The sequence below is a fragment of the Adiantum capillus-veneris genome, chromosome 3, assembly GCF_014529385.1.
Source record: "Adiantum capillus-veneris isolate H3 chromosome 3, ASM1452938v2, whole genome shotgun sequence".
In the NCBI taxonomy this organism is placed as follows: domain Eukaryota; kingdom Viridiplantae; phylum Streptophyta; class Polypodiopsida; order Polypodiales; family Pteridaceae; genus Adiantum; species Adiantum capillus-veneris.
The window spans coordinates 137701767-137726213 of NC_140933.1; the positions used below are offsets into that span (position 1 = coordinate 137701767).

Genomic DNA, 24447 nt, shown 5'->3' on the forward strand with positions numbered 1-24447 from the left:
CTCTTAGGGCATACATGCAAAACATGTCCTTGCTCCCCACATTTGAAGCATTGTTATCATTACATTAACGCTCTATCTCTTTTGGTGAAAGTTTGTTTTTACCTTTGTAGCCTTTTTTCTTTGCCTTGGCTTTTTTGTTGTTGTTAGCCTTAAAGGAATCTTGCGTAGCATTGTTCTTCCCCTTTGGCTCAATTTGTTCCTTAGCTTCCATAGCCTTGGAGCCCTTCTTATTGCCTTGTTGGAAATGAACCCTCAAGGCTACCATTGTGTGATGTATGACCGTCGTGATAGTTTTAGGTGTTTTTGTGAGTTTGCAAAGTCTATCTTCTTGTAGGTAGTGGCTTTGAGATGTAACTCCCAAAACTTATCCACATACTTTTGAATAGACTTGTAAGATGCTATCTTTGAACTTCACCATTTTGTGAGGAATTTATCTTTGGAATTGCTTACAAAGAAGTTCTTTATAATAGAAATCCTCAAGGCTTTCCATGCCTTTGGAGCTTCACCTTGGGCACATAGGCTTGCCCACCATTGATGGACTGACTTTGGAAATGCATGGAGACATTTTGAAGGTTTGAAGATTCAAAGAAATCTTCATCTCCAAAAGCCTTGTCAAATTGTTGGATAAGACTTTATCACTTGCTTTCAATGTTCCATCGTAGGTAAGGAAAGTGATGTTCTTTCCTCCCTCTTTGAACTTTTTAAGCTTGTGTGACCTCTTCCATGTTGCATAGCTCCTCCATTTACCTCTTCTCTTTGATCTCTTGTGTGGAAAGTCACTATGCTCCTTGTCGAAAGATGGTGAAAACAAAGAGGAAGAGGATGGTGACCGCTTCCTCCTCCTTGGGTTGCTTTCTCCCTTCTTGGGAGGGAGTGCTTGATGACTTCCTCTTCTTCTTGGGAGGGTTGGGTGACCATCGTGCTCGTTGCCTTCTAGGGCTGCATCACTTTCAAAGGTAATGGGGTGTCGATTTCATACCTCTCCCTTGAAAGTTTTTGACGCACTTTTTCTTCTCAAACAATTTGCCTTGGAGGTCCTTCCAATGTCTGCTCTTCATTACCCAAAGAGATTCCTGTTTTGGAGGTCTCACAAGGAGGCCTCATAGTAAATCTCTCTTCTCGAGGAACTTGAAAAGCTTGTATTTGACTTTGCACCTCTACTTGCAAAGTAGGGTTTCCCATAGCTTCTTGTAGCTTGCCAACAAGGTAGTTGACAACTCTGTAACCATACACTATGTGCTAGATCTAAGTTGTCAATATCAATCATATATTCTCTTGATTATGTTGTGCCATGATTAGATTTTGTTGTATATGTATGCTATCTCTTTTCTTGGCACTTTCAAAACCTTGGCCACTACTCCTCTTAACCCTCAAAATAAGCAACTACACCCGTGGTTTAGAATATTGTTAATTGCAAAGAATACTGGAGTGGGTTTAACACTGCTAAGTTGGCACTGGTTCCTATTGAGCGCTAATAGCTCATTAATGGTGGTTAAGCCATATGCAAGTCTAAAAAGACTCCATTATTAATACCATAGATTTCGAGGGTGTCCCTTGTACCCTGCAAGCAGGCATGTCAACAAGAAAATAAATCCCGGTCCCACTCACCCTATTGCAATGAACAACTCCAACCTTTCTTGGATTACTCAAGGACCTCTCGTCTTAGGCAACGAAAGAGAAACCTTAGCTTTGATACCAATGTAAAAAATGTAATATTTCTTACAGTTTCAAAATTAAACTATGAAAGGAGAGAGAGTTTTCCCTTAGAGGAGAGTTATAGATTATGTCGGGTTGATTTCATTGCATATTAACATATCATAACATTAAATCATGCACATAACTCAAAGAGAATAACACAATTAAGATTGACAATCCATTGAGGACCGGCCGAATTTGCTTGGAGTCGGTCTCTCCTCCAAAAAGGACTTTGTATTACAATTTTCTCAAAGAGAGCTTTGGTTAGAAATACAATCTTGTGCTTTTGCAGAGCTTTTTTTGAACCAAGAAGATGATGATCTTCGTAATTTTGTGGTGTAACCCTCCTTCCCAAGCCATGAACATCCAACGAGGAGAAAGAACTCCAGAATAAGAGGTAGATGAGGGTGAAAAGAAGTATTTTTCAAGCAAAAGAAGTAGTAACTTTTATCTGATTACTTCTTGGGCAATCTTTTAGCATGGCTTATTATAATAGAGTAAGAGAAGAGGAAGATGATAAGCTCACTTGCTTGGATTTGCATCCATAGCCAAGTGCTTGAGCATAGAAACCACCTCTTTGACCTCGCATGGAGAAGGAGAGAGAGATTACTTGCTAAGTCTAAATGAAGCACTTGAGAAAAAAAACGAGAGAGTGAGAGAGAATGCTAGCCAAAATTTCGCATCAGCCCTCTCATTTTGTCATCTTGTAAACTCGCCAAACTCAAAGTGGAATGCTTACTACTTGCACCAATGAAAAGTAAACATTAAAAAATGCAACTAAGTGCATATGCTAACACTTGTAACCTCCCTCTCCTTGCTATTCTTGCCCATAGTCCCGTCTTCCTTTTGACTTGTGTTTTGCAAGGGTACACACACACACACACACACACACACACACACACACACACACACACCAACTCACACAAAGCAAGTATTAGCTACTTAGAAGAGAAAAACTAGGTCATCTTTCTAATTATGGTGGGGGTGATATAACCTTAGGCTTTTAATTTTCTCAAGAAACCATAGACTTACCTATAGTTTTACCAGCTTGAGTGCAAGATCTTTGAACAATCCTTTGGAGGCTTTATGAAGCTGACCCGAGCTAAACTACCTGCTAAATTAGGATGGACTTTGATAAAAGTTAAACTCACCCTTGGTCTTTTAAAACTTCACCTCCTGTGCAAAACCTTAGCACAATGATTTGGAGAAACCATGAATCTAGTCCCGAAACCTACTATAATTAGACTAACTATATATGATGAATTTTAACTTTTTCTTATAGCTTCCTAGACTTCATACTTGGAGTCTAATGAGTAATTTTAATTATTTAAAATTAACACAACTAATTTCTATTTTTAAACTCCTATAACTGCTCTAGGTAATCTGCTTTGTCATGTACCTTTGCCCAAGCTACTCAAAATACATCCATCCTTCCTCGACCTATACCTTTGACCAAGATAACCAAACAAACATTATCCTTGCTCTTTTATAGGCTACTCTCCTTTGGTCCCAAGCCTTTGACCGAGCTGGTCTATAAGGACTTTAATAAACTTCACTCATTCTCTTATATTTTTCCTAGACTTAAATGGCCAAATTAAGATGGAAAATACCATGTAGCTTGCCAACAAGGTAGTGGACAATTCTACAACCATCGTCAACTGTTACACCATGTGCTAGATCTAAGTTGTCAATATCAATTATATTCTCTTGGTTATGTTGTTCCATGATTAGAGTTTGTTGTATATGTATGCTATCTCTTTTCTTGGCACTTTCAAAACCTTGGCTACTACTCCTCTTAACCCGCAAAATAAGCAACTACACCACTAGTAGCCACATTTCAAGACAATGTAAGCAAAGGACTTATGGAAAAAAAGTTGGGAGAATTTTGACATAGTTTGCCCTATAATAGAAGCAAAATCTTAAAAACAATATGAAACAAAATCATTGTGTGAACAATCAAGTGAGCCAAGAATGCGTATTGATGACTCGCGAGAGAAATCCAATAGAGTCTTCTTGAGTAGCAATATCTCAACCCAAAACAAATTTAAAACAACACATAAACAAGATTAAATGCTCTCAAAGCATGTACTGGCATAAAATGGTAGCATAAACCACTAACAGAGCACAGATGACCGCCAACTCGGTGTCAAAAGCACCTATACTCATCTATACATAACCTATGGTGAGGCCACAAAAAGGGATCTCTAGCCAAATAATCCACCTCACACTAGGTAACCTAGCCCATAGTGCTCGGCTTCAAAAAACCTCACGCAACGACCTTCACAAAAGGCTTTGTAGACTAGCCACAATCTCAGAAAGGGCTCTTTTGGATCAAGTTTCAGAAACAGTGGGGTAATTGCCAAAATATCAAGCCAAAGATGGCTCCACAATGTCATATAGTGAGAGTATTCGCAACTCAACGTACATGTAATGGTATTCATTGCTAGTGTAGAAGGATTTGCACACAAACAAGCACCCAAAAAGTGCAAGCAAGTTTGAACTGATACCTCTCCCTGCGAGGAGTGAAAAACCACTCTCAAATAGAGCACAAGCACTTGCGAGGGGCTAACACGCATAAAAAAACGCACAAAGTTCCCACTAGAGTAGAAATCTATCAACCATAACCAACAAGGCTAAGCATGTAACCACGAATGCCATACATGTGCCATAATGGGTATAGCAGTAACAAGCTCTCTAAAAACTGCAGAGAAAAGTGTGAAACACCTGTAGCAACATATAAACACCTCTAAAGCTATCTCCACCTATACTTGTGAGCCAACACGGCTATGCTGAAGCGATGCCGAAAGCACCAGAAGAGAGCCGATGCCGTGAAAGTTGATGCTACAAGCGTTGAAGGAGAGCCGATGTTGTGAAAGTGTGTGTATTAAATTTATAGATCACGTCGTCACAGATAAGTTCAAACCCAGTTCACATTGAGTTCACACCAAATTCGGTGTGGTGTACATAACTTCCCAAGTTCACATTTAGTTCACATCGAGTTCTCATCGAGTTCATGCCAAATTTGGTGAGGTGCACATACCTCTCGAGTTCACACTTAGTTCACAACTAGTTCAGAAAGAGAACGGACTACCCACCTCGTGACGTCTAATGTGAGCTATTTAGTGGATTGACCGTGCCAAAAGTTATTAATCTTGCAAGTGACCGTTAAGTAGGCTTGCCAGAGGAGGTAATCCTACCGTTGGCGCCAAAAAAAAAAAAAAAGAGCCCCTGAGGTCCTTTCCCTCGCTCGCTGGCTCGCTCGCTCTCACAGTCCTCTCGCTTACGTTTGCACATTGTCGAACGCAGGCACAGCTATTGTTTCTTTCTTCTTTGTTGTAGACATGGGTGCCTCTAAAGCAAGCAGCTCTCCTTATGAGAGTGCTAGAAATCAGAGAGTTGAAGAGAACAAGAGGCGGCTGCAGGTGAGTTTTGTACCTTTTTCTGCTTCTTCTGCTTGGGTCCTTTCGCGCCATGGCAGATGTGCCTTTGAGATTTGGGCTCTTTCTGCGTGGCTATGTGTGCATCTCTTCATTTAAGCTCAATTCGCGAGCTTCTTTCACTAGCTGGCTTGCATTAGCAATGATGAGGTTTTGGGGTTTTGTTATCTTCCTGCAAGAAAGTTTCTTGCAACGCCGAAAACATGCAATGTAAGCGGTGAGGCAGCCCACTCAGATTTGTTTCTGAAATGCTTTTGCTGGGTAATGGCAAACTCGTGTTTCTGCGCATGGAGAGAGACACGGCGTGCGGGTATAAGCACATATTTTCCCCTGTTTTGGAAAGAGCTTCATAGCTTGAAAAGAAATAAGTGCTTCATAGCTCGAAAAGCAATAAGTGCTTTCTTTGTTTAGTTTTAAAGCACATATTGGCCCCAATAGCTTTCAAGTTGCTCTCAACAAAAAATCACGCCATCTTGGAAGCTTCTATAGTTAAAAAAAGGGTTATCTTTTTCATGTTAGGAGATATAACATAATCTGAACTGTTTGTGAGCACAGTGTTTAGAGTTATTCTTATTGATTAGAGATATGCATGCCTGTTGAGATGCTTTTACACCTCCTTTACATCCAGACATTAAACTCATTGTAAGCATAGTGTTTAGGGTTATTCTTATTGATGAGAGAGATGTGCATGCTTGATGATATACCTTTGTCCCTGACATTTGGACATTAAATTCAAGCATGCATATTAACATCCGTCCGAAAATGTGCCAGGAGCTTGGATTGACAGACTTGTCCAGAGACTTAAGCAATAATGCAGTCACAACAAGGCCTTCGCCAGTAAGTCGGAGAAGAATATCATGTATGCCAACTACCCTTAATCAAGCTGCTGTTTTCACGTTTACACCGCTTGTTCCAGGGCCCTAAACGGGGAAGACCTTGTGCTGTTACGAAAGAAAAAGTAACACTTCAGCTCAGGCGCTCAACAAGGAATTCGGGCGGTGAACAACCTGATTATGTGGAGGTAATTATGTTTGCAACCTCACTAAGGTTGTCATTGCAGTATTTTGAGTCTTGATGACTAAATAGAATTGTGCTTGTTTGCTTTCCTGCAAGCTCTCAAGATCATTTAATTAACTAAGTACACGAGTGCCTGTCCTTGCAGGTAGAGATTGACATCAGGCGAAGGTAAGTTCTCCATAGATGCAAACCTGCCTTCATCATGGAACAATTTGAAGGAGTTCAATGACACAGGGCACGTTTCGACAACACAGGCGCTACCCGCCACTACTCACGGCTCTATGAGCGCAAATATGCATCAGAGGAGGCTCGGATGAGTGCAACAGAGAAGGCTGAGGCCTTGAAGAAGATGCTCCCACAGACACATGCATCCTTCGTGAAGCCCATGCTTCAGTCCCATGTAACTGGTGGATTTTGGCTGGTGAGTGATTGGTCTTTGACGGCACTCTCGCCCAAAAAGTGTACCACTATAGGTGTGGTGCTGTTGTGTCAGGAACAACTCAATTTTGTCCATTTCATCCGAGTGCTTTGTTATTCTTGCTTGAGAACACAGCTGAAGATCGTGTTTTTAATGCAAGCTGTAAGATACAAAATGCGACCGTCCCTGGCATGAAGGCAGAAAGGGCATTTCTGTCAGTGGAGTGGACATTACAAATTATTTCCATGTCTATCAATTGATTCTGATGTTTTTTCTCTCTGGTATGCGTTAGGGGCTACCCGTAGCATTTTGTAGAGACTATCTGCCGAAGAAAGATGAAAGGATTGTCTTGGAGGATGATAAGAACGAGGAATGGGAGACCATCTATCTCTCCAATAAAACTGGGCTGAGTGGAGGATGGAGAGGCTTCTCGCTGGACCACGGGCTTGTCGATGGGGATGCTCTCGTGTTTGAGCTGGTGGAACCCAAGAGGTTCAAGGTAAGATCTTATCAAGGATCAAGGATCAAGAATTTCTTACTTATTTTGCTTGGAATACAGGATTCATGAAAATTTTCTTTCCTCAGCCTCAATACCTTAGTAGGGAGGAATTCCCTAGGAAAGCAAACAAGTTGTCTTTTTGTGACTTGTGCAGGTGCACATAATAAGGGTGTATAGTGATAATGGTGCGGAAGCCGACCCCGAGGGTGATGGTGCGGAGCAAGGGACTGAAGCCATAGAGGAGAAGGTCAGTTTGAACAAGGTGAGACAGAAGCTGATATGGGTAACAGAGCCTGAAAAGGACAAGAAAATGGAGGAAAATAGAGCATCCGATTCACAAATCGAGAGTAATATTACAGGAGTGGAAATCACAGCAAAGAGAAAAGAGAGAATTGAGGAGGATTGTGTTGATGCAAGCTATATCAAGCACAGTATGCATAACAAAGAATGGGGTTGTGATATCTTGAAAGAAGGCGGCGGACATGATTGTAAGAATGTTGATCTTAATTGTGTCAAAGCTGGTGAGCCTCTTGATATCAAAGCTGGCAGGTCTTCCAAGAGGCTCAAAGGAGTAGTCAAGATGGAAGAGAAGGAGACAGGTGTTGATGGGGTCTTTGTCAACAATAACAGCATTATGGTGAAGAAAGAAAGGGAGACGGATATTGATGGCGACACCGAAGATGGAAGGAAAGCTTGTGTCTCTGATACCAATGGTGGCGGCGAGCAATTTAGAGACATGAAATCTTACTACAGGTCTAGAAAACCTATTGATGTGAATGTGAAGGAGGTGCAGAACAGAAACAAGAGTATTGGGGTCTGCTGATATGCTCTCTGATCTATTGTAAGCTATGCATGGGGGGGGAGCTTCCAGGTCCCACCTTATTTAGACAAGTCTAAAATACACCCATTTTGTAGTGGATAAGATGCTGCCTTTGTACCATAAAAAAAGCATGTAGCAGTCCTCTCTCTCTCTCTCTCTCTCTCTCTCTCTCTTCTCTCTCTCTCTCTCTGTGTCGTCTCCATCCTGGTGCTTGCACGGTGCGTCAAGCTGGCGGGCAAGGATCCCCCATACAGCCATTGAAACAACAATTTAAAAAAGGGCCCTCTAAAGTTTGAAGGGCCCTTTCAAAATCTAATTGTGTGCCCATAAGCCCTTTAAAAATAGGTTTTCCAGTAGACTGCTCAACAAAGAATTTTAAAGCACACCTTCACTTTTGACTTGGTAACCTTCTATAGCAAATTGTAATGGCGTTTTTGAAATGTAGGGGGTGGTAGAACCTCGTCACTAAGTAACACTAGATCTTGATGGAACGTCCACTTATGGGATCAATGGCACGAAAGCAAGGCACAAAAAATGAAATGAGATTTATTTTTTTTTCGAGTTTACTTTTTAACATTTTTGTTTAATTTATATATTTATGTTTTCTCATCTTGCACAACCAAACGTTCGCGTGGATAGAGTGTGTGCCTCTCTTTCCGCAACCACTCGGGTTCAAATCCAACTCGCAACTTCGAGTTGACTTTTGATCCAGAAAAGGTTAAGTCTATTATTCTTGTTCCATCACCTAAGAGTACAAAACAATTGGCAACCTTTATACAGAAAGTGAAGTACATGGTGTGGTTTATTCCATTGTCTTCATAGCTCCTTTATCCATTACAATAAGTGGAAAAGCATGATCCATTGCAATGGGATGACAAGTGTGAAGAAGTGTTTCAAAAGGTGAAAGAGGTGTTAGGGGGGCTATCAGCCATGCAGGCTCCTGATTGGGGCAAGCGTTTATTGTAAATCCATCAGTAGAGGATGATGCCATTGGAGCCATGCTATTGCAAAAGGGGAAGGGCAGCCATTATATGAGTCCAGTGTATCGTGCAAGCTGAGTGAAATTGGTAGCAAAGAGAAAATTCTCGAAAGTAGAGCTAGTGATGGCTAGTGTAATATTTTCTTGTCGACAATTTTGTCATTACTTGCTACCACGACTTTTTGTTTTCTTGACGACTTATGCCTTTTTGCCACAGTTAGTTAATGACACTAACATGTTAAATGTGGTCAAGAAATGGGTAATTGAGTTGCAAGAGTTTGAGTTCTCTTTTTTAGTGGAAGACAATACAAGAGCTATCCTAGCTGATTTGTTGACTTACAAGGAGAACTCCCTTCTTGTTAAGGAAGAGGTGGTGAGAAGGATAGTTGAAGAAGTGCCATAGATCAGCAATACACATGTGTTGTTCTTTGATGGCTCATACAGAAAGAGCCATGATGCAGCTTCAAGGGTAATAGAACTTTACGATCTAGAGGGGAAGCTAGAATGCAAGAGAGGGTTCAAATTGGATGCACATAGTAACAATGAGGCTGAATATGCTAATTTGGAAGCCGGATTACACATTTTTTTGAAGCATGGGATTAGAAGGTTGAGCATAAAAGGTGATGCCTTGTTAATTGTGAAGCAAGTGCTGGGTGTGTGGAAGAGCAAGAACACCTCATTGAAGGAAAGGTGTTTTGGAATTAAAGGCCTGTTAAACAACTTTGAAGCATGGAGAATCAGACACATTGAACGTGCTCTAAATGGAGAGGCACATGAAGTAGCTCAAAGCATGATTGGGGAGCTATTTGTGTTGAGGACCAATTTACCTCTTTATCATGGCCGGGAAAGTTTGGCTCAAGAAGAGGAGTTTTTGCTAATAGGAATCATTCCGAAGGACATTCAAAAGTCTAAGAAGTATAGTTTTGTGCGTAGAGAATCCATGTACAAATTGATTGGTGATGTCTTATGCATGAAAGGGGTTGATCTCATTTTGATATGTGTACCTTGGTGGGAGGAGCTTTATAGAGTTGTGGAAGAGAATCATAAAGGCGCATGTGGTGGACATTTTGCTCTAAAGATCACCTTGCATAAGATCTTGCAAGAGGGGTAGGTATGGCCTAATTTGCACTAGGATGTTCACCATTGGTGTAGGTCTTGCAATAGGTGTCAAGCATTTGGAAAGAGAGTGTTGAAGCCATAGCTACAAAAAACCTTTATGGCGTTTGACTGTTTGAAAAGTGGGGGATTGATGCAATAGGCCCGTTACCTATCACAAGCAGGGGCAAAAGCTATATTTCGACTGCAGCGGACTATCTCTCTAGATGGGCAGAGGCTATAGTAGTAAAACAAATCACTGCAAAGGATGTGTCAAAATTTGTGTACGATGAAATATGTTGCAAGTTTGGGATGCCACTAGAGCTACTTTTGGATAAGGGGCTAGGATTTAGAGCTAAACTGCTAGACTTTTTATGCTCAAAGATGAAGATTAGGCACCAGGATACGACTTCTTAATGTCCACAATGTAATGGCTTAAATGAAAGATTCAATGGTGAGCTGGTACAAATTCTTTCGAAAGTGACAGAGCACCAAGAAAAGAATTGGGATTTGGAATTGCCTAGTGCATTATGGGCTTACCATACTTCGGTAAAGATAGGTACAGGGTTTACTCCATCTCATTTGGTATATGGAAAGGAAGCACTATTGCCTGTGGAAGTAGAGTTGCCTGCGATCAAGATGCTAGAGAAGTTGCTTGGGATGCCTAGTGATGCATTCAAAGAGAGGTTCTTACAATTAAAAGAGGTTCAGTTGGATAGGATGAGCACATTGGAACATTATGGGCAGATGCAAGATAAGGCTTTAGAAAAGATAAATGAAAAGGTCAAAAGTTAGGGTATCAAGAAACATGACTTGGTTTTGCGCTACAACAGTAAGCTGGACAAGACATTCCAAAAGAAGTTTCAAATTAAGTGGGAAGGCCCTTTCAAGGTAGTGGAGTGTTTTCTGAATGGTACATATCAGCTGGCTAACCTGGATGGGATTCTACATAAGTCAAGGGTAAATGGATTGCGTCTTAAATTGTATCATGCTAGATTGATGATGGTGGAGCAAGATGAGATGTCTATAGAACAAGTAATGTATATGAGGGATGAGGAGACTTGTGACGCGGCGAGTCTCATATCTCTTTTTTCTACGGCTGATCATGAATGATCTAGCAGGCTAGGGGATGGGCAGATTATGTTAGGAGTTTTTTGGAAGAAGTGATTGTGAATATGTACATACACATGCATGGTGCATCAAATAAAGGATTGCCCATTTTCCAGAGCCAGGTGGTTGCGTGGGGCCCACATATGTACATACACATGCATGGTGCATCAAATAAAGGATTGCCCATTTTCCAAACCAGGTGGTTGCGGGGGGCCCACATATGTACATGAAGGACATCGTGTACATAGTACACCGATTTTCATTATCACCAGTACCAGTGTGTTTTTTCTATAATAATGAGGAGTTGGTAGCACGTAAAACTTCTCAAGGAAGCTATCCGCGGGCCGACAACATGAGGTAAGCAGGTGCGTCACATGGCATCTAGTGGCGTCAAGAGATCGAATGGGGTCAATACTTGCATGTGGGTAAGCGAGGACACAACGTGGGTGTTTTCTTGCGATGATTATGTAGAAAGGTCACCATGAGACTATATTTGGGGGCCACTTCACGTGGTTGTGGGATGCATTATTGGAAAAAGTTGAGTGTGGGTGTGCGGATGGATGTAGAAGGGTAAAAATGCACTGCATGGCCAACTTTTGGCCTGTTCGGGGTCCGTTTGAGGTCAACTAAAAGGCCAAAGGTGCCCAAGAGACAAAGTGAATTGTGGACACTGAAAAACCAGATAAATAGATTAAAAAAACATGGAGAGAAGAGGAGGAACAGCCGCAACTGAGTTTTTGCTATTTTTGGAGCCTGTTTTGGCCATAAACTGCTCATCCGAGGTTGGATTTGAGCACTTTGATATTGTAGACTAGCTCCCAATGCAATAGCATGTCCATTTTGCCAAATTCTTTACTTTTTTTTTCTATTTTGGTTGTGTAAATTTCTCCTATGAGCGAAGCCTCTATTCAAATTTGTGATTGTATCTGTCATATTTCATCTATATTCTGTGAGCTATTTGCCCCATTGGTGTTGGCACAAGCTCAATTGTATCCAAGCATTAGAAATCTTCCTCTTTTGAGCTGAGTTTTTTGGGTGTGTGTGTCTGTATTGAGTGGGCAAATGGATAGTCTCTGTCCTCTCACTCCATCAGTGTGTTCCCTGTCTCGGCCAGGTGGATTGTGTAAGCCGAGTGGTGCCCCATAGTGTGTGTGTATATTATCCCAAGAGTGTATGTTGGGTGATTATAGAGGCATTGTGTGTGTTTCCATCTCGCTCACATCGGCATCCAGCTCACCTCTGTCTGATCTTTTCCACACAACCATAACGACAAATCACCTCATCAAGAAGAAAATTTCACACAGCTTCTATGGTTTTAGCTCTTAATGCTCTTCCTTCAACCTGGTTAGTTAGGTCCTCTTGTGCAAGAACCAAGTATCTCATTTTCCAGAGTCGTAAAGGCATTGTGACTAGATCCACAACCCATTTATAGTGCATGGCTAATGGATATGTAGGGTGCAATCCATCCAACACGATGTCGGCCATTTGAATACATTTGACAATCTACACACGACTCTACAAATTGAGATACATCTTTATACATACCCTTCCATCCATATTTTTCTTTCAACTTGGAGAAGGTTGCCCACACACCTCTGTGTCCAGCCCATAGACTCTCATGAAACTCTTGCATGAGCTTTACTTGAGTCTCTTTTTTACATATAACCCGTTGTGGTGTAGCACCCTTTTGTCTAGGATGCATCCACAAGTATACCTATAGGACTAGTGTCTACTGTCACAATTACTAACCTTTGACACTCATAGTTTACCTTTCTCAAAGTTGGTGCTGACTGGAGCAACTCCTTTAGCATTTTCATGGCTTTTACATGTGCTTCTGTCCATTTAAACTTTTGATTCTTTCTAAGAAATTGATAAAGAGGATCAACTACATGTGCATAATGTGGAATCCAAATAACATAAAAGACACATGCTCCCAAAAGCCTTCTAACCTTAGTGATCCTAGTGCATGTTTCTTTCATTCTCTGGATGGCATCTACCTTTGCTAGACAAGGTTTCCTATCATATGGCCCACACATTTCCCCCCACAATGAGAACTTCATTAACACCAAACATAGACTTTTTCCCTGACAAAGTAAGATTCACTTCCTCCAACCTAGATAGAATTTTATCACAATCATTGATGTGATTTACCACAAACCTGCGACATCCCTTGATATCCAAAGCTTCATCTTTGTCACTTTATTTACATCCTTTGATAGACAAATCATCAATGAAAGGCATTGTGATTTGAGGAATAAAGTCACGTAAGACCTTATTCATCCCATTCATCATATGTGCAACCGAGTTGATTGCTCCCTGTGGCAAGGTACACATCCTTACCAAACCCAAAGGTGTCCTCATGGTTGTCAAGTCTCTGCTTTTGATTGCAAGCTGGAATTGATCATACCCTGAGTAGAGATCCCCCATCAAGTAGATTTCCCTCCCTGCAAACACTTCTGCAAACTCATTCACAATTGGACCTGTACCTACATTTCTAATTGTCACCTTTCTCACTGGTTGCATGTCTTGGATGAAGCGTAGAGCACCATTCTTCTTTGGAACTGAGAACCATCTGTTTGAGTATGCAGCACAAGAATCTCCAAAATTCCCATTTTGATCTTCTCATTCAATAGCTCTACTAACTTGGGCAAATGAGCCTTTTGAACTGGAATAGGACGCAGATTCCAAGGCAATTGAGGTATTGTAAAAATTACCATAGGAGCTACAATAGAAGGATCAACACATCCTATCTCATGTGGATCAAATGCAAAAGACTTACCATGCTTTGAAAGCATTTCTTTGAACCACTTTGTTTCCTCCTGTGTTGGAAACTCGTCACAACCAATCTGCAACTCTTGAAAAGACTCCTTTTTTGTGAAGGTATGCACAATATTTTTAGGATTCCTCAAACTTGGTTGCAAAAGCCTGCTCAATCTTTTCCTATGGTGGGTGGTAAGGGTGAAGCTACTAGTTTCACCTTCTTTTCTACACTCTTGTAATGAGTTTTAACATGAACTTCTGGGCCAAGTTTTTGCTTGAAACATTGGTTTTCTTGAACAACATGTATACCATCTTTGCTTTGTATCTTGGCATTAGCTAAACCATCATCCATTACCTGCTATGGGATAGTCCACGAGCAAGATTAGCACCTTCAACAACTTGTTTTGCAGCAGATTGTTAGAGGTGAGGAGGAAGAGAGCAAGAGAAAAGGCGCAAGAAGAAGAGAATGCATAGGGAAAGCTCGTGGGTTTGTGTTTTTGCAGGGTCCATCGATACAGGTATCGGTATAAGCGTCGAAAAGAGCATTCGTATAGGCGTCGAAAAGTGCATTGGTAAAAGCATCGAAAGATACATCGGAACAGGCGTCGGAAATTTAAAAATGATTTTTTAAAAAAACTTCATCTCCCTCCTTACTTACTTACACGTATACCGATGCCCACCATTGACGCCGGTAATTTGGCACCGGAATTTAAGTGACCTCTTGTAGTGAGATGGAGCTATTGACGCTTTTTTCCATAGTACTTTCTAATGGTAAAGTAAGAATATATTACCCTTGTGATAAATAATAGGATGAGATAGAAAGCTTATTATTATACTTAGATATACATATGTACATTATAGAAAATATACTTATGTATCTAAAAAGTTGCAAGATAGATCTTGTAGCATTTGTTTGCACTATGTACGTGTCACAACACGACAACGTGCAGAGATATTTTTTACATGTTGATCCATCTACGCATGTCATTAGAATAAAGACCATATGTAAATTTAAAAGAAGATTTAAAAAAAAAAAAAAAAAGATAACTATCTATATGTATATATGTGCTTATATATGTGTGTGTGTGTGGTTAGAGAGAGAGTGTGTGTAACACACACATCCATACATAAACACACACATACACACCCACGCACACATAACTAAATAAAAGTAACAATATTCTTTCGTATTACGAAATACGAAGACACATCCTTGAAGTGCTTTTGCTTCATCGTCTTCATTGGAATTATCTGTTGGTGAAGACCTTGGACTCGGCGTGGGTTGGTCTTCTTGTTCCATAGTTGGTGAAGAGGGCCATGGAGACATCTCCTCGTGGTCATGAGGTGACTCACTTTGTTTAGTAGTTTCCACTTGTCATTGTTGCTCAACCGCTTCTTCTGCTGCTTTTCTTTGAGCTTCTTGAGATTCCGTCAGCTTTAAAGCTTCCGCTTCCACATACATCCGCTCCAGGAAATCTTTAAGATCCTCTGCTCCTTTCCTTGCAGGGTTTTTGGTTCTTGGTTCCTTTATATCTCTTGGAATCCATCTTTCGGGTTTCTCACCTGTAGCTTGGTGGCTCCTTTTGCATGTTTGCTTTTCTCTTTCAAATTTGGCCTTCTTTTGCTGCGGTTCCCCTTGGTGAGCTGCTACTGCTTTTTTTTCATTGCTTCAATCCTTACCCTCCTTTCTTTGTTGTAAGAGCTTTCACTTTTATGGGCTTCATGGTAACTTTTTTCAGATTCCTCATCTGACTTTTACACTCTCTTTGTTGATCGAGTGATCCTTGGAGAAGGTTGAGCTGACACAATCCAGGTGTTCTAATCTGGGGCTGGTCACAAATTGTCGGCCATTCCAATAGCATGATATGCTATTCTTGTTGGCACTTTTGGAGAACCCAGATAGGTGATATTTTCTTCTTTCTTTGTGCCCTTCAGTGTTGTAAGCACATACTGTGCATGATCTATATCTTGCCTGGTTGTCAACTTCAATACTTGGGTGAAAGTAGTCGCAACCGCATGGTTTGGAGTTGTGTAGTGGTGGTCTCTCTAAAAGGAAGTGGAAATGTTGATGGTATAGGCAAGCTGGTTCCTCCACTTGCCTTTGGATGAGATCAAAAAATGTGGCAACAATAATATCTTTGGTAAAAGTACCTGTTATTTTTCTATCTCTTGCCCGCATAGATATACCCTTTGTTGGCAGCTTTAGTGCCTCGGTCACTATTCCTTTAGTGATCACCACATCAACTTTTTGCCCTTGTTGATTAGTGATTTGGGCCAACCCATCTTCCTTGATTGAGGAAAGTAATTCATATGCCTTGTGGAAATCCACGTCGCATGGTTCTGGTCATAGAAATCTCTTAGGCCTAGCCTTCTGTTGGCTTCCTTGGTGTCTGGCTTTGCCACTACATCATGTACCTCCTTTGATAGCATTTGGAATTTGACCAGGTCTCCTTCTTCGCTCTTGAATCTACCAGTGAAAACCATTGTCTTGTTTTCTTTGAGCTGTTCTTTAGACAAGTAAGTTACCTTTTCTGTCTTCATTGAGCTTGGATCTAATTGGTATGGTGGCAACTCTTGCAGCTTTTCTTTCTAGGACACCCTTTTCTTTTCCTTCTCGGCCGCTTGCATTGCTCATGTTAAGTGAATACAATGTCAAAAGAGAATTCTGCAAATTCTGCTCTGAAATGCCTTGATTCTGAATTGCTGACAAATGATGTCCATTTTCCTTCAAATCAATTTTGGAGTATGCATAGATGCTTAAAAACATGTCGAGATCAAAATCATACACTTCATGCAAAAATTGCAACAAAAGTAAATGATTGTGATTATATACAGTTGGGGATTTTTTCTAACTTTTTGCATTTTTGACATCATAGGGTTGAAACATATGGCATTTAGGTACTCTGAGTGAAATGTGGCCTCATTTGAGTGCACTAGGTGGAAATGGTGCCAGATTTAGGCTTTTACACTCTAAAATAGTAGATATAAAGAGATTTTGAGTTTTTGAGATTCAAACTTGCTCAAACTTGATTAGTGGGCTTGGGACATCACGGTCTTTGGTCTTACAAGGTCAAAATTAGAAATTGTATCCATTTTGGCAAAAAAGTAAATAATCACAATTACTAACATTTTTTTAATCAAAATGTACATTTTTTGTTGCAATTTGGTTCTAGGCATGATATCGAGTCTGTGGGTATGGGGTGATTTGAATCAAAAAATGTGACAGTTAACTCAAAATTTGAATTGAAAAGACTTTGGTGCGTTTTTTGACAAATTCAGAGTTTTTCTTGATCATTTTGGCTCATACTTGACATGTGATATGTGATAGATGTCTATAAGTGATAGATGAAGTGAAGAGATCAATTTCAAGCCAAACAATCACAAAAGTAACTAATTGCGATTATTTACAACAGTCACTTTTTTTTGGAAGAATTGATAATTTGAAGAGCTAAACATATTTGATACATCCAAAACAAGTCCTAAAATAAATTTGCTAAAGTTAGATCGTGTCGGCATCACTTCGTGCTCTTGTCAACTTAGAAATCACCGCTTTTTGTAACTAGATGGCATGTGGAGTTGGTTAATCACGTTTGAAGCTATGGACTTGTCCGCTACATAGTCCTGATGCTACCCATCCAATTTGCTAAATTTGCTAAAGTTAGATCGTGTCGGCATCACTTCGTGCTCTTGTCAACTTAGAAATCACCGCTTTTTGTAACTAGATGGCATGTGGAGTTGGTTAATCACTTTTGAAGCTATGGACTTGTCCGCTACATAGTCCTGATGCTACCCATCCAATTTTGGTCCATTCGGAGTCAGTTTGAATTCATATGTCAAATTTGATGCTTTGTAGCCTTTAAACTGTTTTTTGCTGCTACCTTGACTGTTTCCATGAAACCATCTAGGTACATTGTGTATAGACCGAGTCTATAGGCTGCCTCTGGAGTCAGAATCCAATTTTGGCATATGACAAAAACCTAGATTATTTACTTGGGACCCCCTCGACCCCAGCCAAATGGTCATCTAATGATATAAAAGTGTTCTATTATATAAGGGCATGCTACAATTCAAGTCTCGTCCAATTCGGTTGAGCTGACAGGCTGCTATGGTCAATTTTGTGTCGTAGGACTTTGTGCATAGCTGGGTTTCTAGGGTTTTTCCCTGAACCTAGACTTGCTACCCGGCCATATAGAATTTTTCATTGATAAGCTTAGAGCTTACCCCACCTTTCTCGTGTGAGACAATGTTGTAAATGGACGATTGTAGACTCCGGAAATCGCATGCAAAGAAGGCAGAAAGCTCTCTCCTCCAAGAGTGACTAGTGGAAATGAGATGATTTTGGGCTACCTTGGATATCTATACTCGGACTTCCCAAACTATTTTTCCCCAAATTCTCTTGTTAGTACTACTAGGCCGTGAAATCTATGTTAGACTCAATAATTTCTTCAATCGGATTTCATTAGCTCATTCTACAAGAATTTGCGAAAGTAGGCCTTGGCGGCCTAATTTAGGCTTCCCGCTTCCATCTGTCGATTCGATTGAAATTTTTTGTGCTTGTCTGCCTTGTCTTTTTGATCATCAGCATATCTTCAGTTTCTCCATCTGGGCTCATTTGCTATTTATAATTAAATTTTGATCTATTTATTAAAAAACTCAAAGAAAATAATTAAATGGGCTAAAAAAGCAAAGTGAAAAATCAATAGTTAAGAAAATCCATTGAGAAACACCGCTTTATTGTTTTTTGGTGGATTTCTCTATTTTTAAGTCCCAATATCAAGAAAAAATGATAAAAATAATAAAGAAAGACCATTTATTGATGATTTTTTGATAGTATATACATGATTTACACTCATTGGGGAGATATTATCAGCTAAATTTCCCTTGTTCATGATTTTGTAAGGGCATTATTAGGTAATTTTTCAATATATCCCACGTTAACTTCTAACTGTTTTTCTCCCTTTTCAAACATTGCCCTTAATTACTTAGTTCCCTTCCACTCCTCCTAGATGGTGTACTCCGGGACGACTGTGTGCATGGTTTGAACAATCATTTCTATGCATAACCTAAGTTGGCTCTATCATGCTTCAAAGATCAATGCAATTCAATCCATTATGCTGTGCAAAAGTTGGGTCTTGAGTAATTGAAGAGTCAAGGGTTTCTGAGGTCGAGGTTTTCTTTTGCTGTTTCTCAAAGAGAAAATCTTGTAGCTTGTGTGATCTTTGCTTTATTGTACTGTCAAGATGCTTTGGCACATTGATTTCTTGAGCTATTGATATCAATGATGATGGTTGTTGAACTTTAACTCGCCATTGGTATCTTGGTTTTTCTTTGATGAATTGTTTTGTTTGAGTGTTTTGAGACTTAACTCCCACTGCTTCTTCGGCTTTACAATTTTTGGAGAAGATAAGTGCTCCTTTTTTCTCTAAGTCCATCTTGTGTTAGGTTCCCTGCGCTTGAAGATGCTCTTCTTTGTGTTTTTAACTTTGGAACCTTCTTTGGTACAGTAGATGATGTTTTGGGTACCAAATTATAAATGGCTTGTCTTGGAGTTGTGCTTTTGGTACCTAGATATGCCTGACTCCTTGCATGCTACTTGTAGCATTGGCTTGTCTATAGGATGGAGAAGATTGATTTCTTTGTGGTTTGTTCTATTGGTAATCTCTTTTCCATTCTTGTTTGCTTGGTGCAATTGGAACAATGAGTTGTCTGTCTTTAGGTGATATCTTAAGTTGATTGGTGTCCCAATCTGGTACTGCCTTGTACGTCCGTATCCATGAGATTCCAAGAATCATTGTTTCATTCATGTGCTCATCTGGTAAGCATACAAACTGATGAGGACATGAATATCCATGTACTATCACATTTAAATTGACTACTCCCAATGCGAGTGTTGAGTTCTTGTTGCATCCTTTGATAGCCGATATTCCTGATATCAAAATTTGATTTGTTGATTTCTTGTACGTGAAATAACTGACTGCATGTACTCAAGCTCCTATATTGACCAATGCATATTGTTCAGTTGTACTTTGATGCGAAGGTCCATTCCATCTAACCATTCATCATCTGTTGACACTGCATCCTTCTATAATTCCCATAGTGGTTCATCTAGTTCCAGAGTGTTGATGGAAATAGGTATTTGTTGATTTTTGAGAGCCTCTTTCCTTTTGAGTACTCGAAGCCGAGCTTCCTCTTGGGCTTCATCAATGACTTTCTGTTGTTTCATCTTTCTTTGTTTTGCTACATGCATCTTTCCAAGCAATTCATTGGTTAGTGGAAAATTCTAGTTCTATAAATGACATCCACTAATCCAATTAGCCATTGGTTCACCATCTTGGGTGGACAACTTAAGTGCTCCACTTGGAGATACGTCTTCAATGATAAACATTCCATTTTCCTTTTTCTTAAACTTAGGAATGTGTTGCTTAAGGGAGTAGACTAAAACTAAGTCCCCTTTTTTGAAGATTTTTGTAACTAGATGGCAATAAAAAAACTATTTTTGTTTCCGCTTTTGTGCATAGATGTGAGCTACAACTGTTAGCCTTTGCTCATCAAGGTTTTCTAAATATTCAAGTCTCTCTGACAATTCATGTCCTGTCCACTCAAGATCCTTAGCTGCCCTTAGTGTCGGAAATAGAAATTGTATCGGCAGTATGACATCAAGACCATAAACAAGGTTAAAGGGTGTAGCATTTAAAGCTAAGTTGAGCAAAACTCTATAAGCCCATAGAGTGGCATGGAGATTCATTTCCCAATCAATCTGTCCTGAACTAACCTTTAGTCAATACCGAGCTAATAGTTTTATTTGTGTGGTCAACTTGTCCATTTTCTTGTGGGTGATATGGAGCTGATTTGTTATGAATGACCATATTAAGTAGATACTCAGTTACCTCATCCAGCAAATGAGTTCCCCTATCACTGGAAATTTCTATTGGCAGTCTATATCTTGTGAACACATTCTTATACAAGAATGCGGCTTTGGTGTTCTGGCATCATCCTTTTGGGATGCCTTAGCCTCTGTCCACTTGGTGAAATAGTCTGTAGCTACAATGATATATTGAGCATGGGTTCTATAAGCAGGTGGCTGTATTGGCCCAACAAAGTAAACATCCCATTTTGCAAAAGCTCTAGCCCTCATCATTGGTCTTAAAGGCATGCTATCTACACAGGTTGGAATTTTTGCTCGTTGACATGCATCACATCTTCGAACATATTCTTTGGCATCTACAAAAAGTGTTGGCCACCATATGCCTGGCATTAAGATTGCTCTAGTGGTGGTTTCACTAGAAAAGTGGCCTCTAGCTAATCCAACAAGTGCTTGTTCTATAATGGGAATATATTCGTCTCCATTTGCACAAAGGTGCAGATGTTGATCCTTTTGTCTTTGACATTATTGATTTCCATAGTCTCTTGCTTCACTTTCAATCGCTCTTTGGTGGCATTTACTCATATTCTCAGGAAATGTTTGGTTTGATAAGTAAGTAGCTAGATAGCCGCTTCACTTAAGAACAAGTGATATTTGGAATAATGTCACATGAGTTATGGGTGCTTGTTTCTAGCATTGAAGACATTTTTTTTACAAATGAGTGAGCATCACTTCTCATGATTGGCCAAAATAATCCAAGTCTCAAGATCCGTTGCATAGTTTGGTCTTTTGCAAAGTGAAGTCCCACTATGATAATATGTGCTTGACTTAGGTATTGGGTCTTCTCCTCAAGATTAATACACAAAAGAAATATTCCATCCCAATTTCTTCTGTATATTATCCAGCTAGTAATTGATACATAGCCGATTGCTCAATTAATCCGGTTGTAATAGGAAGTGGTATTTGCGAATCCACTTGAGTTATGGCCATCAATGATACCACATTTTTTGACCATAAGGGTATCATTTCCACAAAGAATAGATATGCATCTGGTAGCTCATTGTCTACTCCCCTTGGTGGTTCTCCTAAAATAATCCTTGATAAATGATCGGCTCTTTGGTTAGTGGTGCCCTTTTTCATAACTACACTGAAATCAAATTCAAAAAGAATGATGAACCATCTCACTATTCTTCCTATGTTTCATGACTTGTTGACCAAGTACAATAAGGCTTGGTGGTCCACAAAGAACACAAATTTGTTAGCTAATAGGTAATATCTATATTTTTAAAGGCATAGATCATTCCTAATCCTTGTCTTTTGGTGGTTGTATAGTTTTTCTTTGCCATATTCTACTGTCTACTAGCATAAGAAATAGGAAAACCAATTTTTTTGTCTCCTGGTTGAGCTAGTATATACAACCAATGGAAAAATTGCAAGAATTTCCATGTATGTGGAATATCTTATTCCAGTCTTGTGCTTTAAATATTGGGGCTGAATGGAGAGCTTGCTCAAGCTTGATGAAGGATTCTTCACACTCATCAGTCCAAGAGTGTAATCAAGCTGTACATGGGTTTTGCAATTATAGCGTACATGTAAATGAATCATCTATAATATACACAATGTCCCATGAAATCTTGAACCCCTTTGACTGTTGTTGGTCTAGGCAATTCAACAATAACATGAGTTTTATCCATATCAGTAGCTATGCCATTTTTAGACACTATGTGTCCAATAATTTTTCCTTGTCTGCCCATAAATGTGCACTTTTCAGGATTTAAACAAATCCTATAAAGTCTACATTTTTTGAAGAACTTTTTGAGATGTTCAAAATGATCAGCCTGGATTGATGAATGTACACATAGATCATCCATATATACTTCCAAGAAATTCCAAAGATATTCCTTAAAAGCATGGCTCATCAATCTTTGAAAGGTGGCAGGAGCATTAGTTAACCCAAAAGGCATAACCCGATAGGCAAAAATACCCCATTCAATTGCAAAGGTAGTTTTATGTTGATCTTTGGGGTCAACCAAAAGTTGATTGTATCCCGAAAAGCCATCTAAAAAGCTGTAAGCTTCTTTTCCTACAACTCGTTCTAAACATGCTTAGTGATTGGAAGAGGAAAGTTGTCTCTAATAGTAGCTGCATTCACTTTCTTGAGATTGACACACACTCATAATTTTCCATTTTTCTTGGGTACTACCACAATTGGAGACACCCAATCTGTGTGTTCAATTTCATAAATGAATTTGGCTTTCCTTTATCTTTTCTATCTCTTCTTTGATCTTTCTGGCAAATGTTTCATTATAAGTATATGGCCTTTGTCTGCTTGGTTTTGCATCATCTCTCATAGGTATAGTATGTTGACAGATTTCTGGATCAATACCCTTGATATCCTTATAACACCAATCAAAGATATCTCGGTATTATTTTAGTAAGCGTAACAAAAGATCTTCTTCTTCTGTCAGGTCATTTGCAATGTAGGCATGTCTAGGCTCTTCTCCTGACAGGTTGTTTGACTATGATCTTTCGGTCTTGGAGAGTTTATTTCTTGCAATGGGATGGAACACTCATTACATCCTTACCTTCCTCCTTGGTGGTTTCCATTTTAGTGGTATAAATCTCCTTCAGAGATTTCTTCAACTCTTGATACCTCTTCCTTCGTTCAACTTGTGTCATAGTTGAATCCTTGTCCTGGTATTTAGGTTTTGCTTGAGTTTCCTTTCTTGTTCTTCTCATGTTTTTCATATTTATTTCTTTTACTTTAAAGGATATCTACTAATGAATTTTTCTCTAACACAATCATGTGCATCTATTTACATCAGAAATTGTGTTCTACTAGAGATTGATGGCATAGGTTTAGATTTCAAGTTTCTCGTGTCTCTTTTTCTCCTATACCATTTCTGTCTTCTCGATTTTTAGTTTATAAAGTCAAAAAACTTTTTCTCCCCTCATTTCATGAATAGTTTAGCTCTCACATGTTCTTTTTACAACCCTGAATCATCTGAGGTAGCTGAATGTTCTTCTAACTTGTCTGTTGCATCATAGTAGAGGTCTGAAAAGACTTGTTGAAATTTCGTTAAGTCCTTGGGTTCTTGAACTTTGTCTTCAGTGTAAAGGGTTGAGATCATTTGTATGGGAATTACGTCATAGCCGTCCGCATTGCAAACTTGAGTAGGCATAGATGTATTTACACACACATCCATTGTTGCTAAAATTTGAGTCCACTCAAATGGTTCAAACAAATGCTCTGGGAGGGCTTCAGGTACATAAGCTTCATCTGTGCAATCCCTTTCTGAGATACATTCTTCTCGTTTTAAGCTCCTGTTTTGTGAAGTTCCACACATCCAAATAGGTGTGTCTTTGTTCAACCAAAATGGGAGCTTAGTTTCAGCCAAAAAGACTGAGTCAAATTCTTGTATGGGCGTTTTCATGACATCTCTATAAGTGTGATCTTTTAGGTTAACCCTTGTTATTGATCCCCCTTGCTTCAAGTACAGATAATTGTTTTCCCAATCCTGAATGAGTTGTACTTGTCGCATGAAAGGTCTTCCCAAGATGATTTCATAATTGAGTTTCTTTCCAAAGTCCACTATTGCAAAAGTATGTTTTGATAATCATTTCCATAGGAACTAACTATCACCTTTTCAAGCAGCCCTAAGGATTTTTCAATGTGTCCATCGGCCAATTGCAACTTCATTCGAGTTTATCAATGGTTGGTTTTCCCCATGATTCCCATACTGATTTTGTGGATA

General features: G+C 39.6%; 1 protein-coding gene across 1 annotated transcript; it reads left to right on the forward strand.

Moving 5' to 3' along the window:
- The first annotated feature begins 4516 nt into the window (after positions 1-4516).
- Positions 4517-8301, forward strand: LOC147461797 (B3 domain-containing protein Os05g0481400-like). The gene is made up of 7 exons (XM_086501849.1): positions 4517-5117; positions 5904-5969; positions 6049-6153; positions 6295-6317; positions 6384-6570; positions 6860-7066; positions 7221-8301. The coding sequence occupies exons 1-7, from the start codon at positions 5037-5039 to the stop codon at positions 7887-7889; spliced, it is 1338 nt and encodes a 445-aa protein (XP_086357975.1). The 5' UTR covers positions 4517-5036; the 3' UTR covers positions 7890-8301.
- The last annotated feature ends 16146 nt before the right edge of the window (positions 8302-24447 follow it).

Excerpts from the sequence above, each read along its gene's own strand:
- LOC147461797 (XM_086501849.1), top strand. The coding sequence starts at position 5,037 with ATGGGTGCCTCTAAAGCAAGCAGCTCTCCTTATGAGAGTGCTAGAAAT. Across the intron at positions 6,154-6,294 it reads AACAACCTGATTATGTGGAG|GTAGAGATTGACATCAGGCG; the intron begins GTAATTATGTTT and ends CTGTCCTTGCAG. Across the intron at positions 7,067-7,220 it reads TGGAACCCAAGAGGTTCAAG|GTGCACATAATAAGGGTGTA; the intron begins GTAAGATCTTAT and ends TGACTTGTGCAG.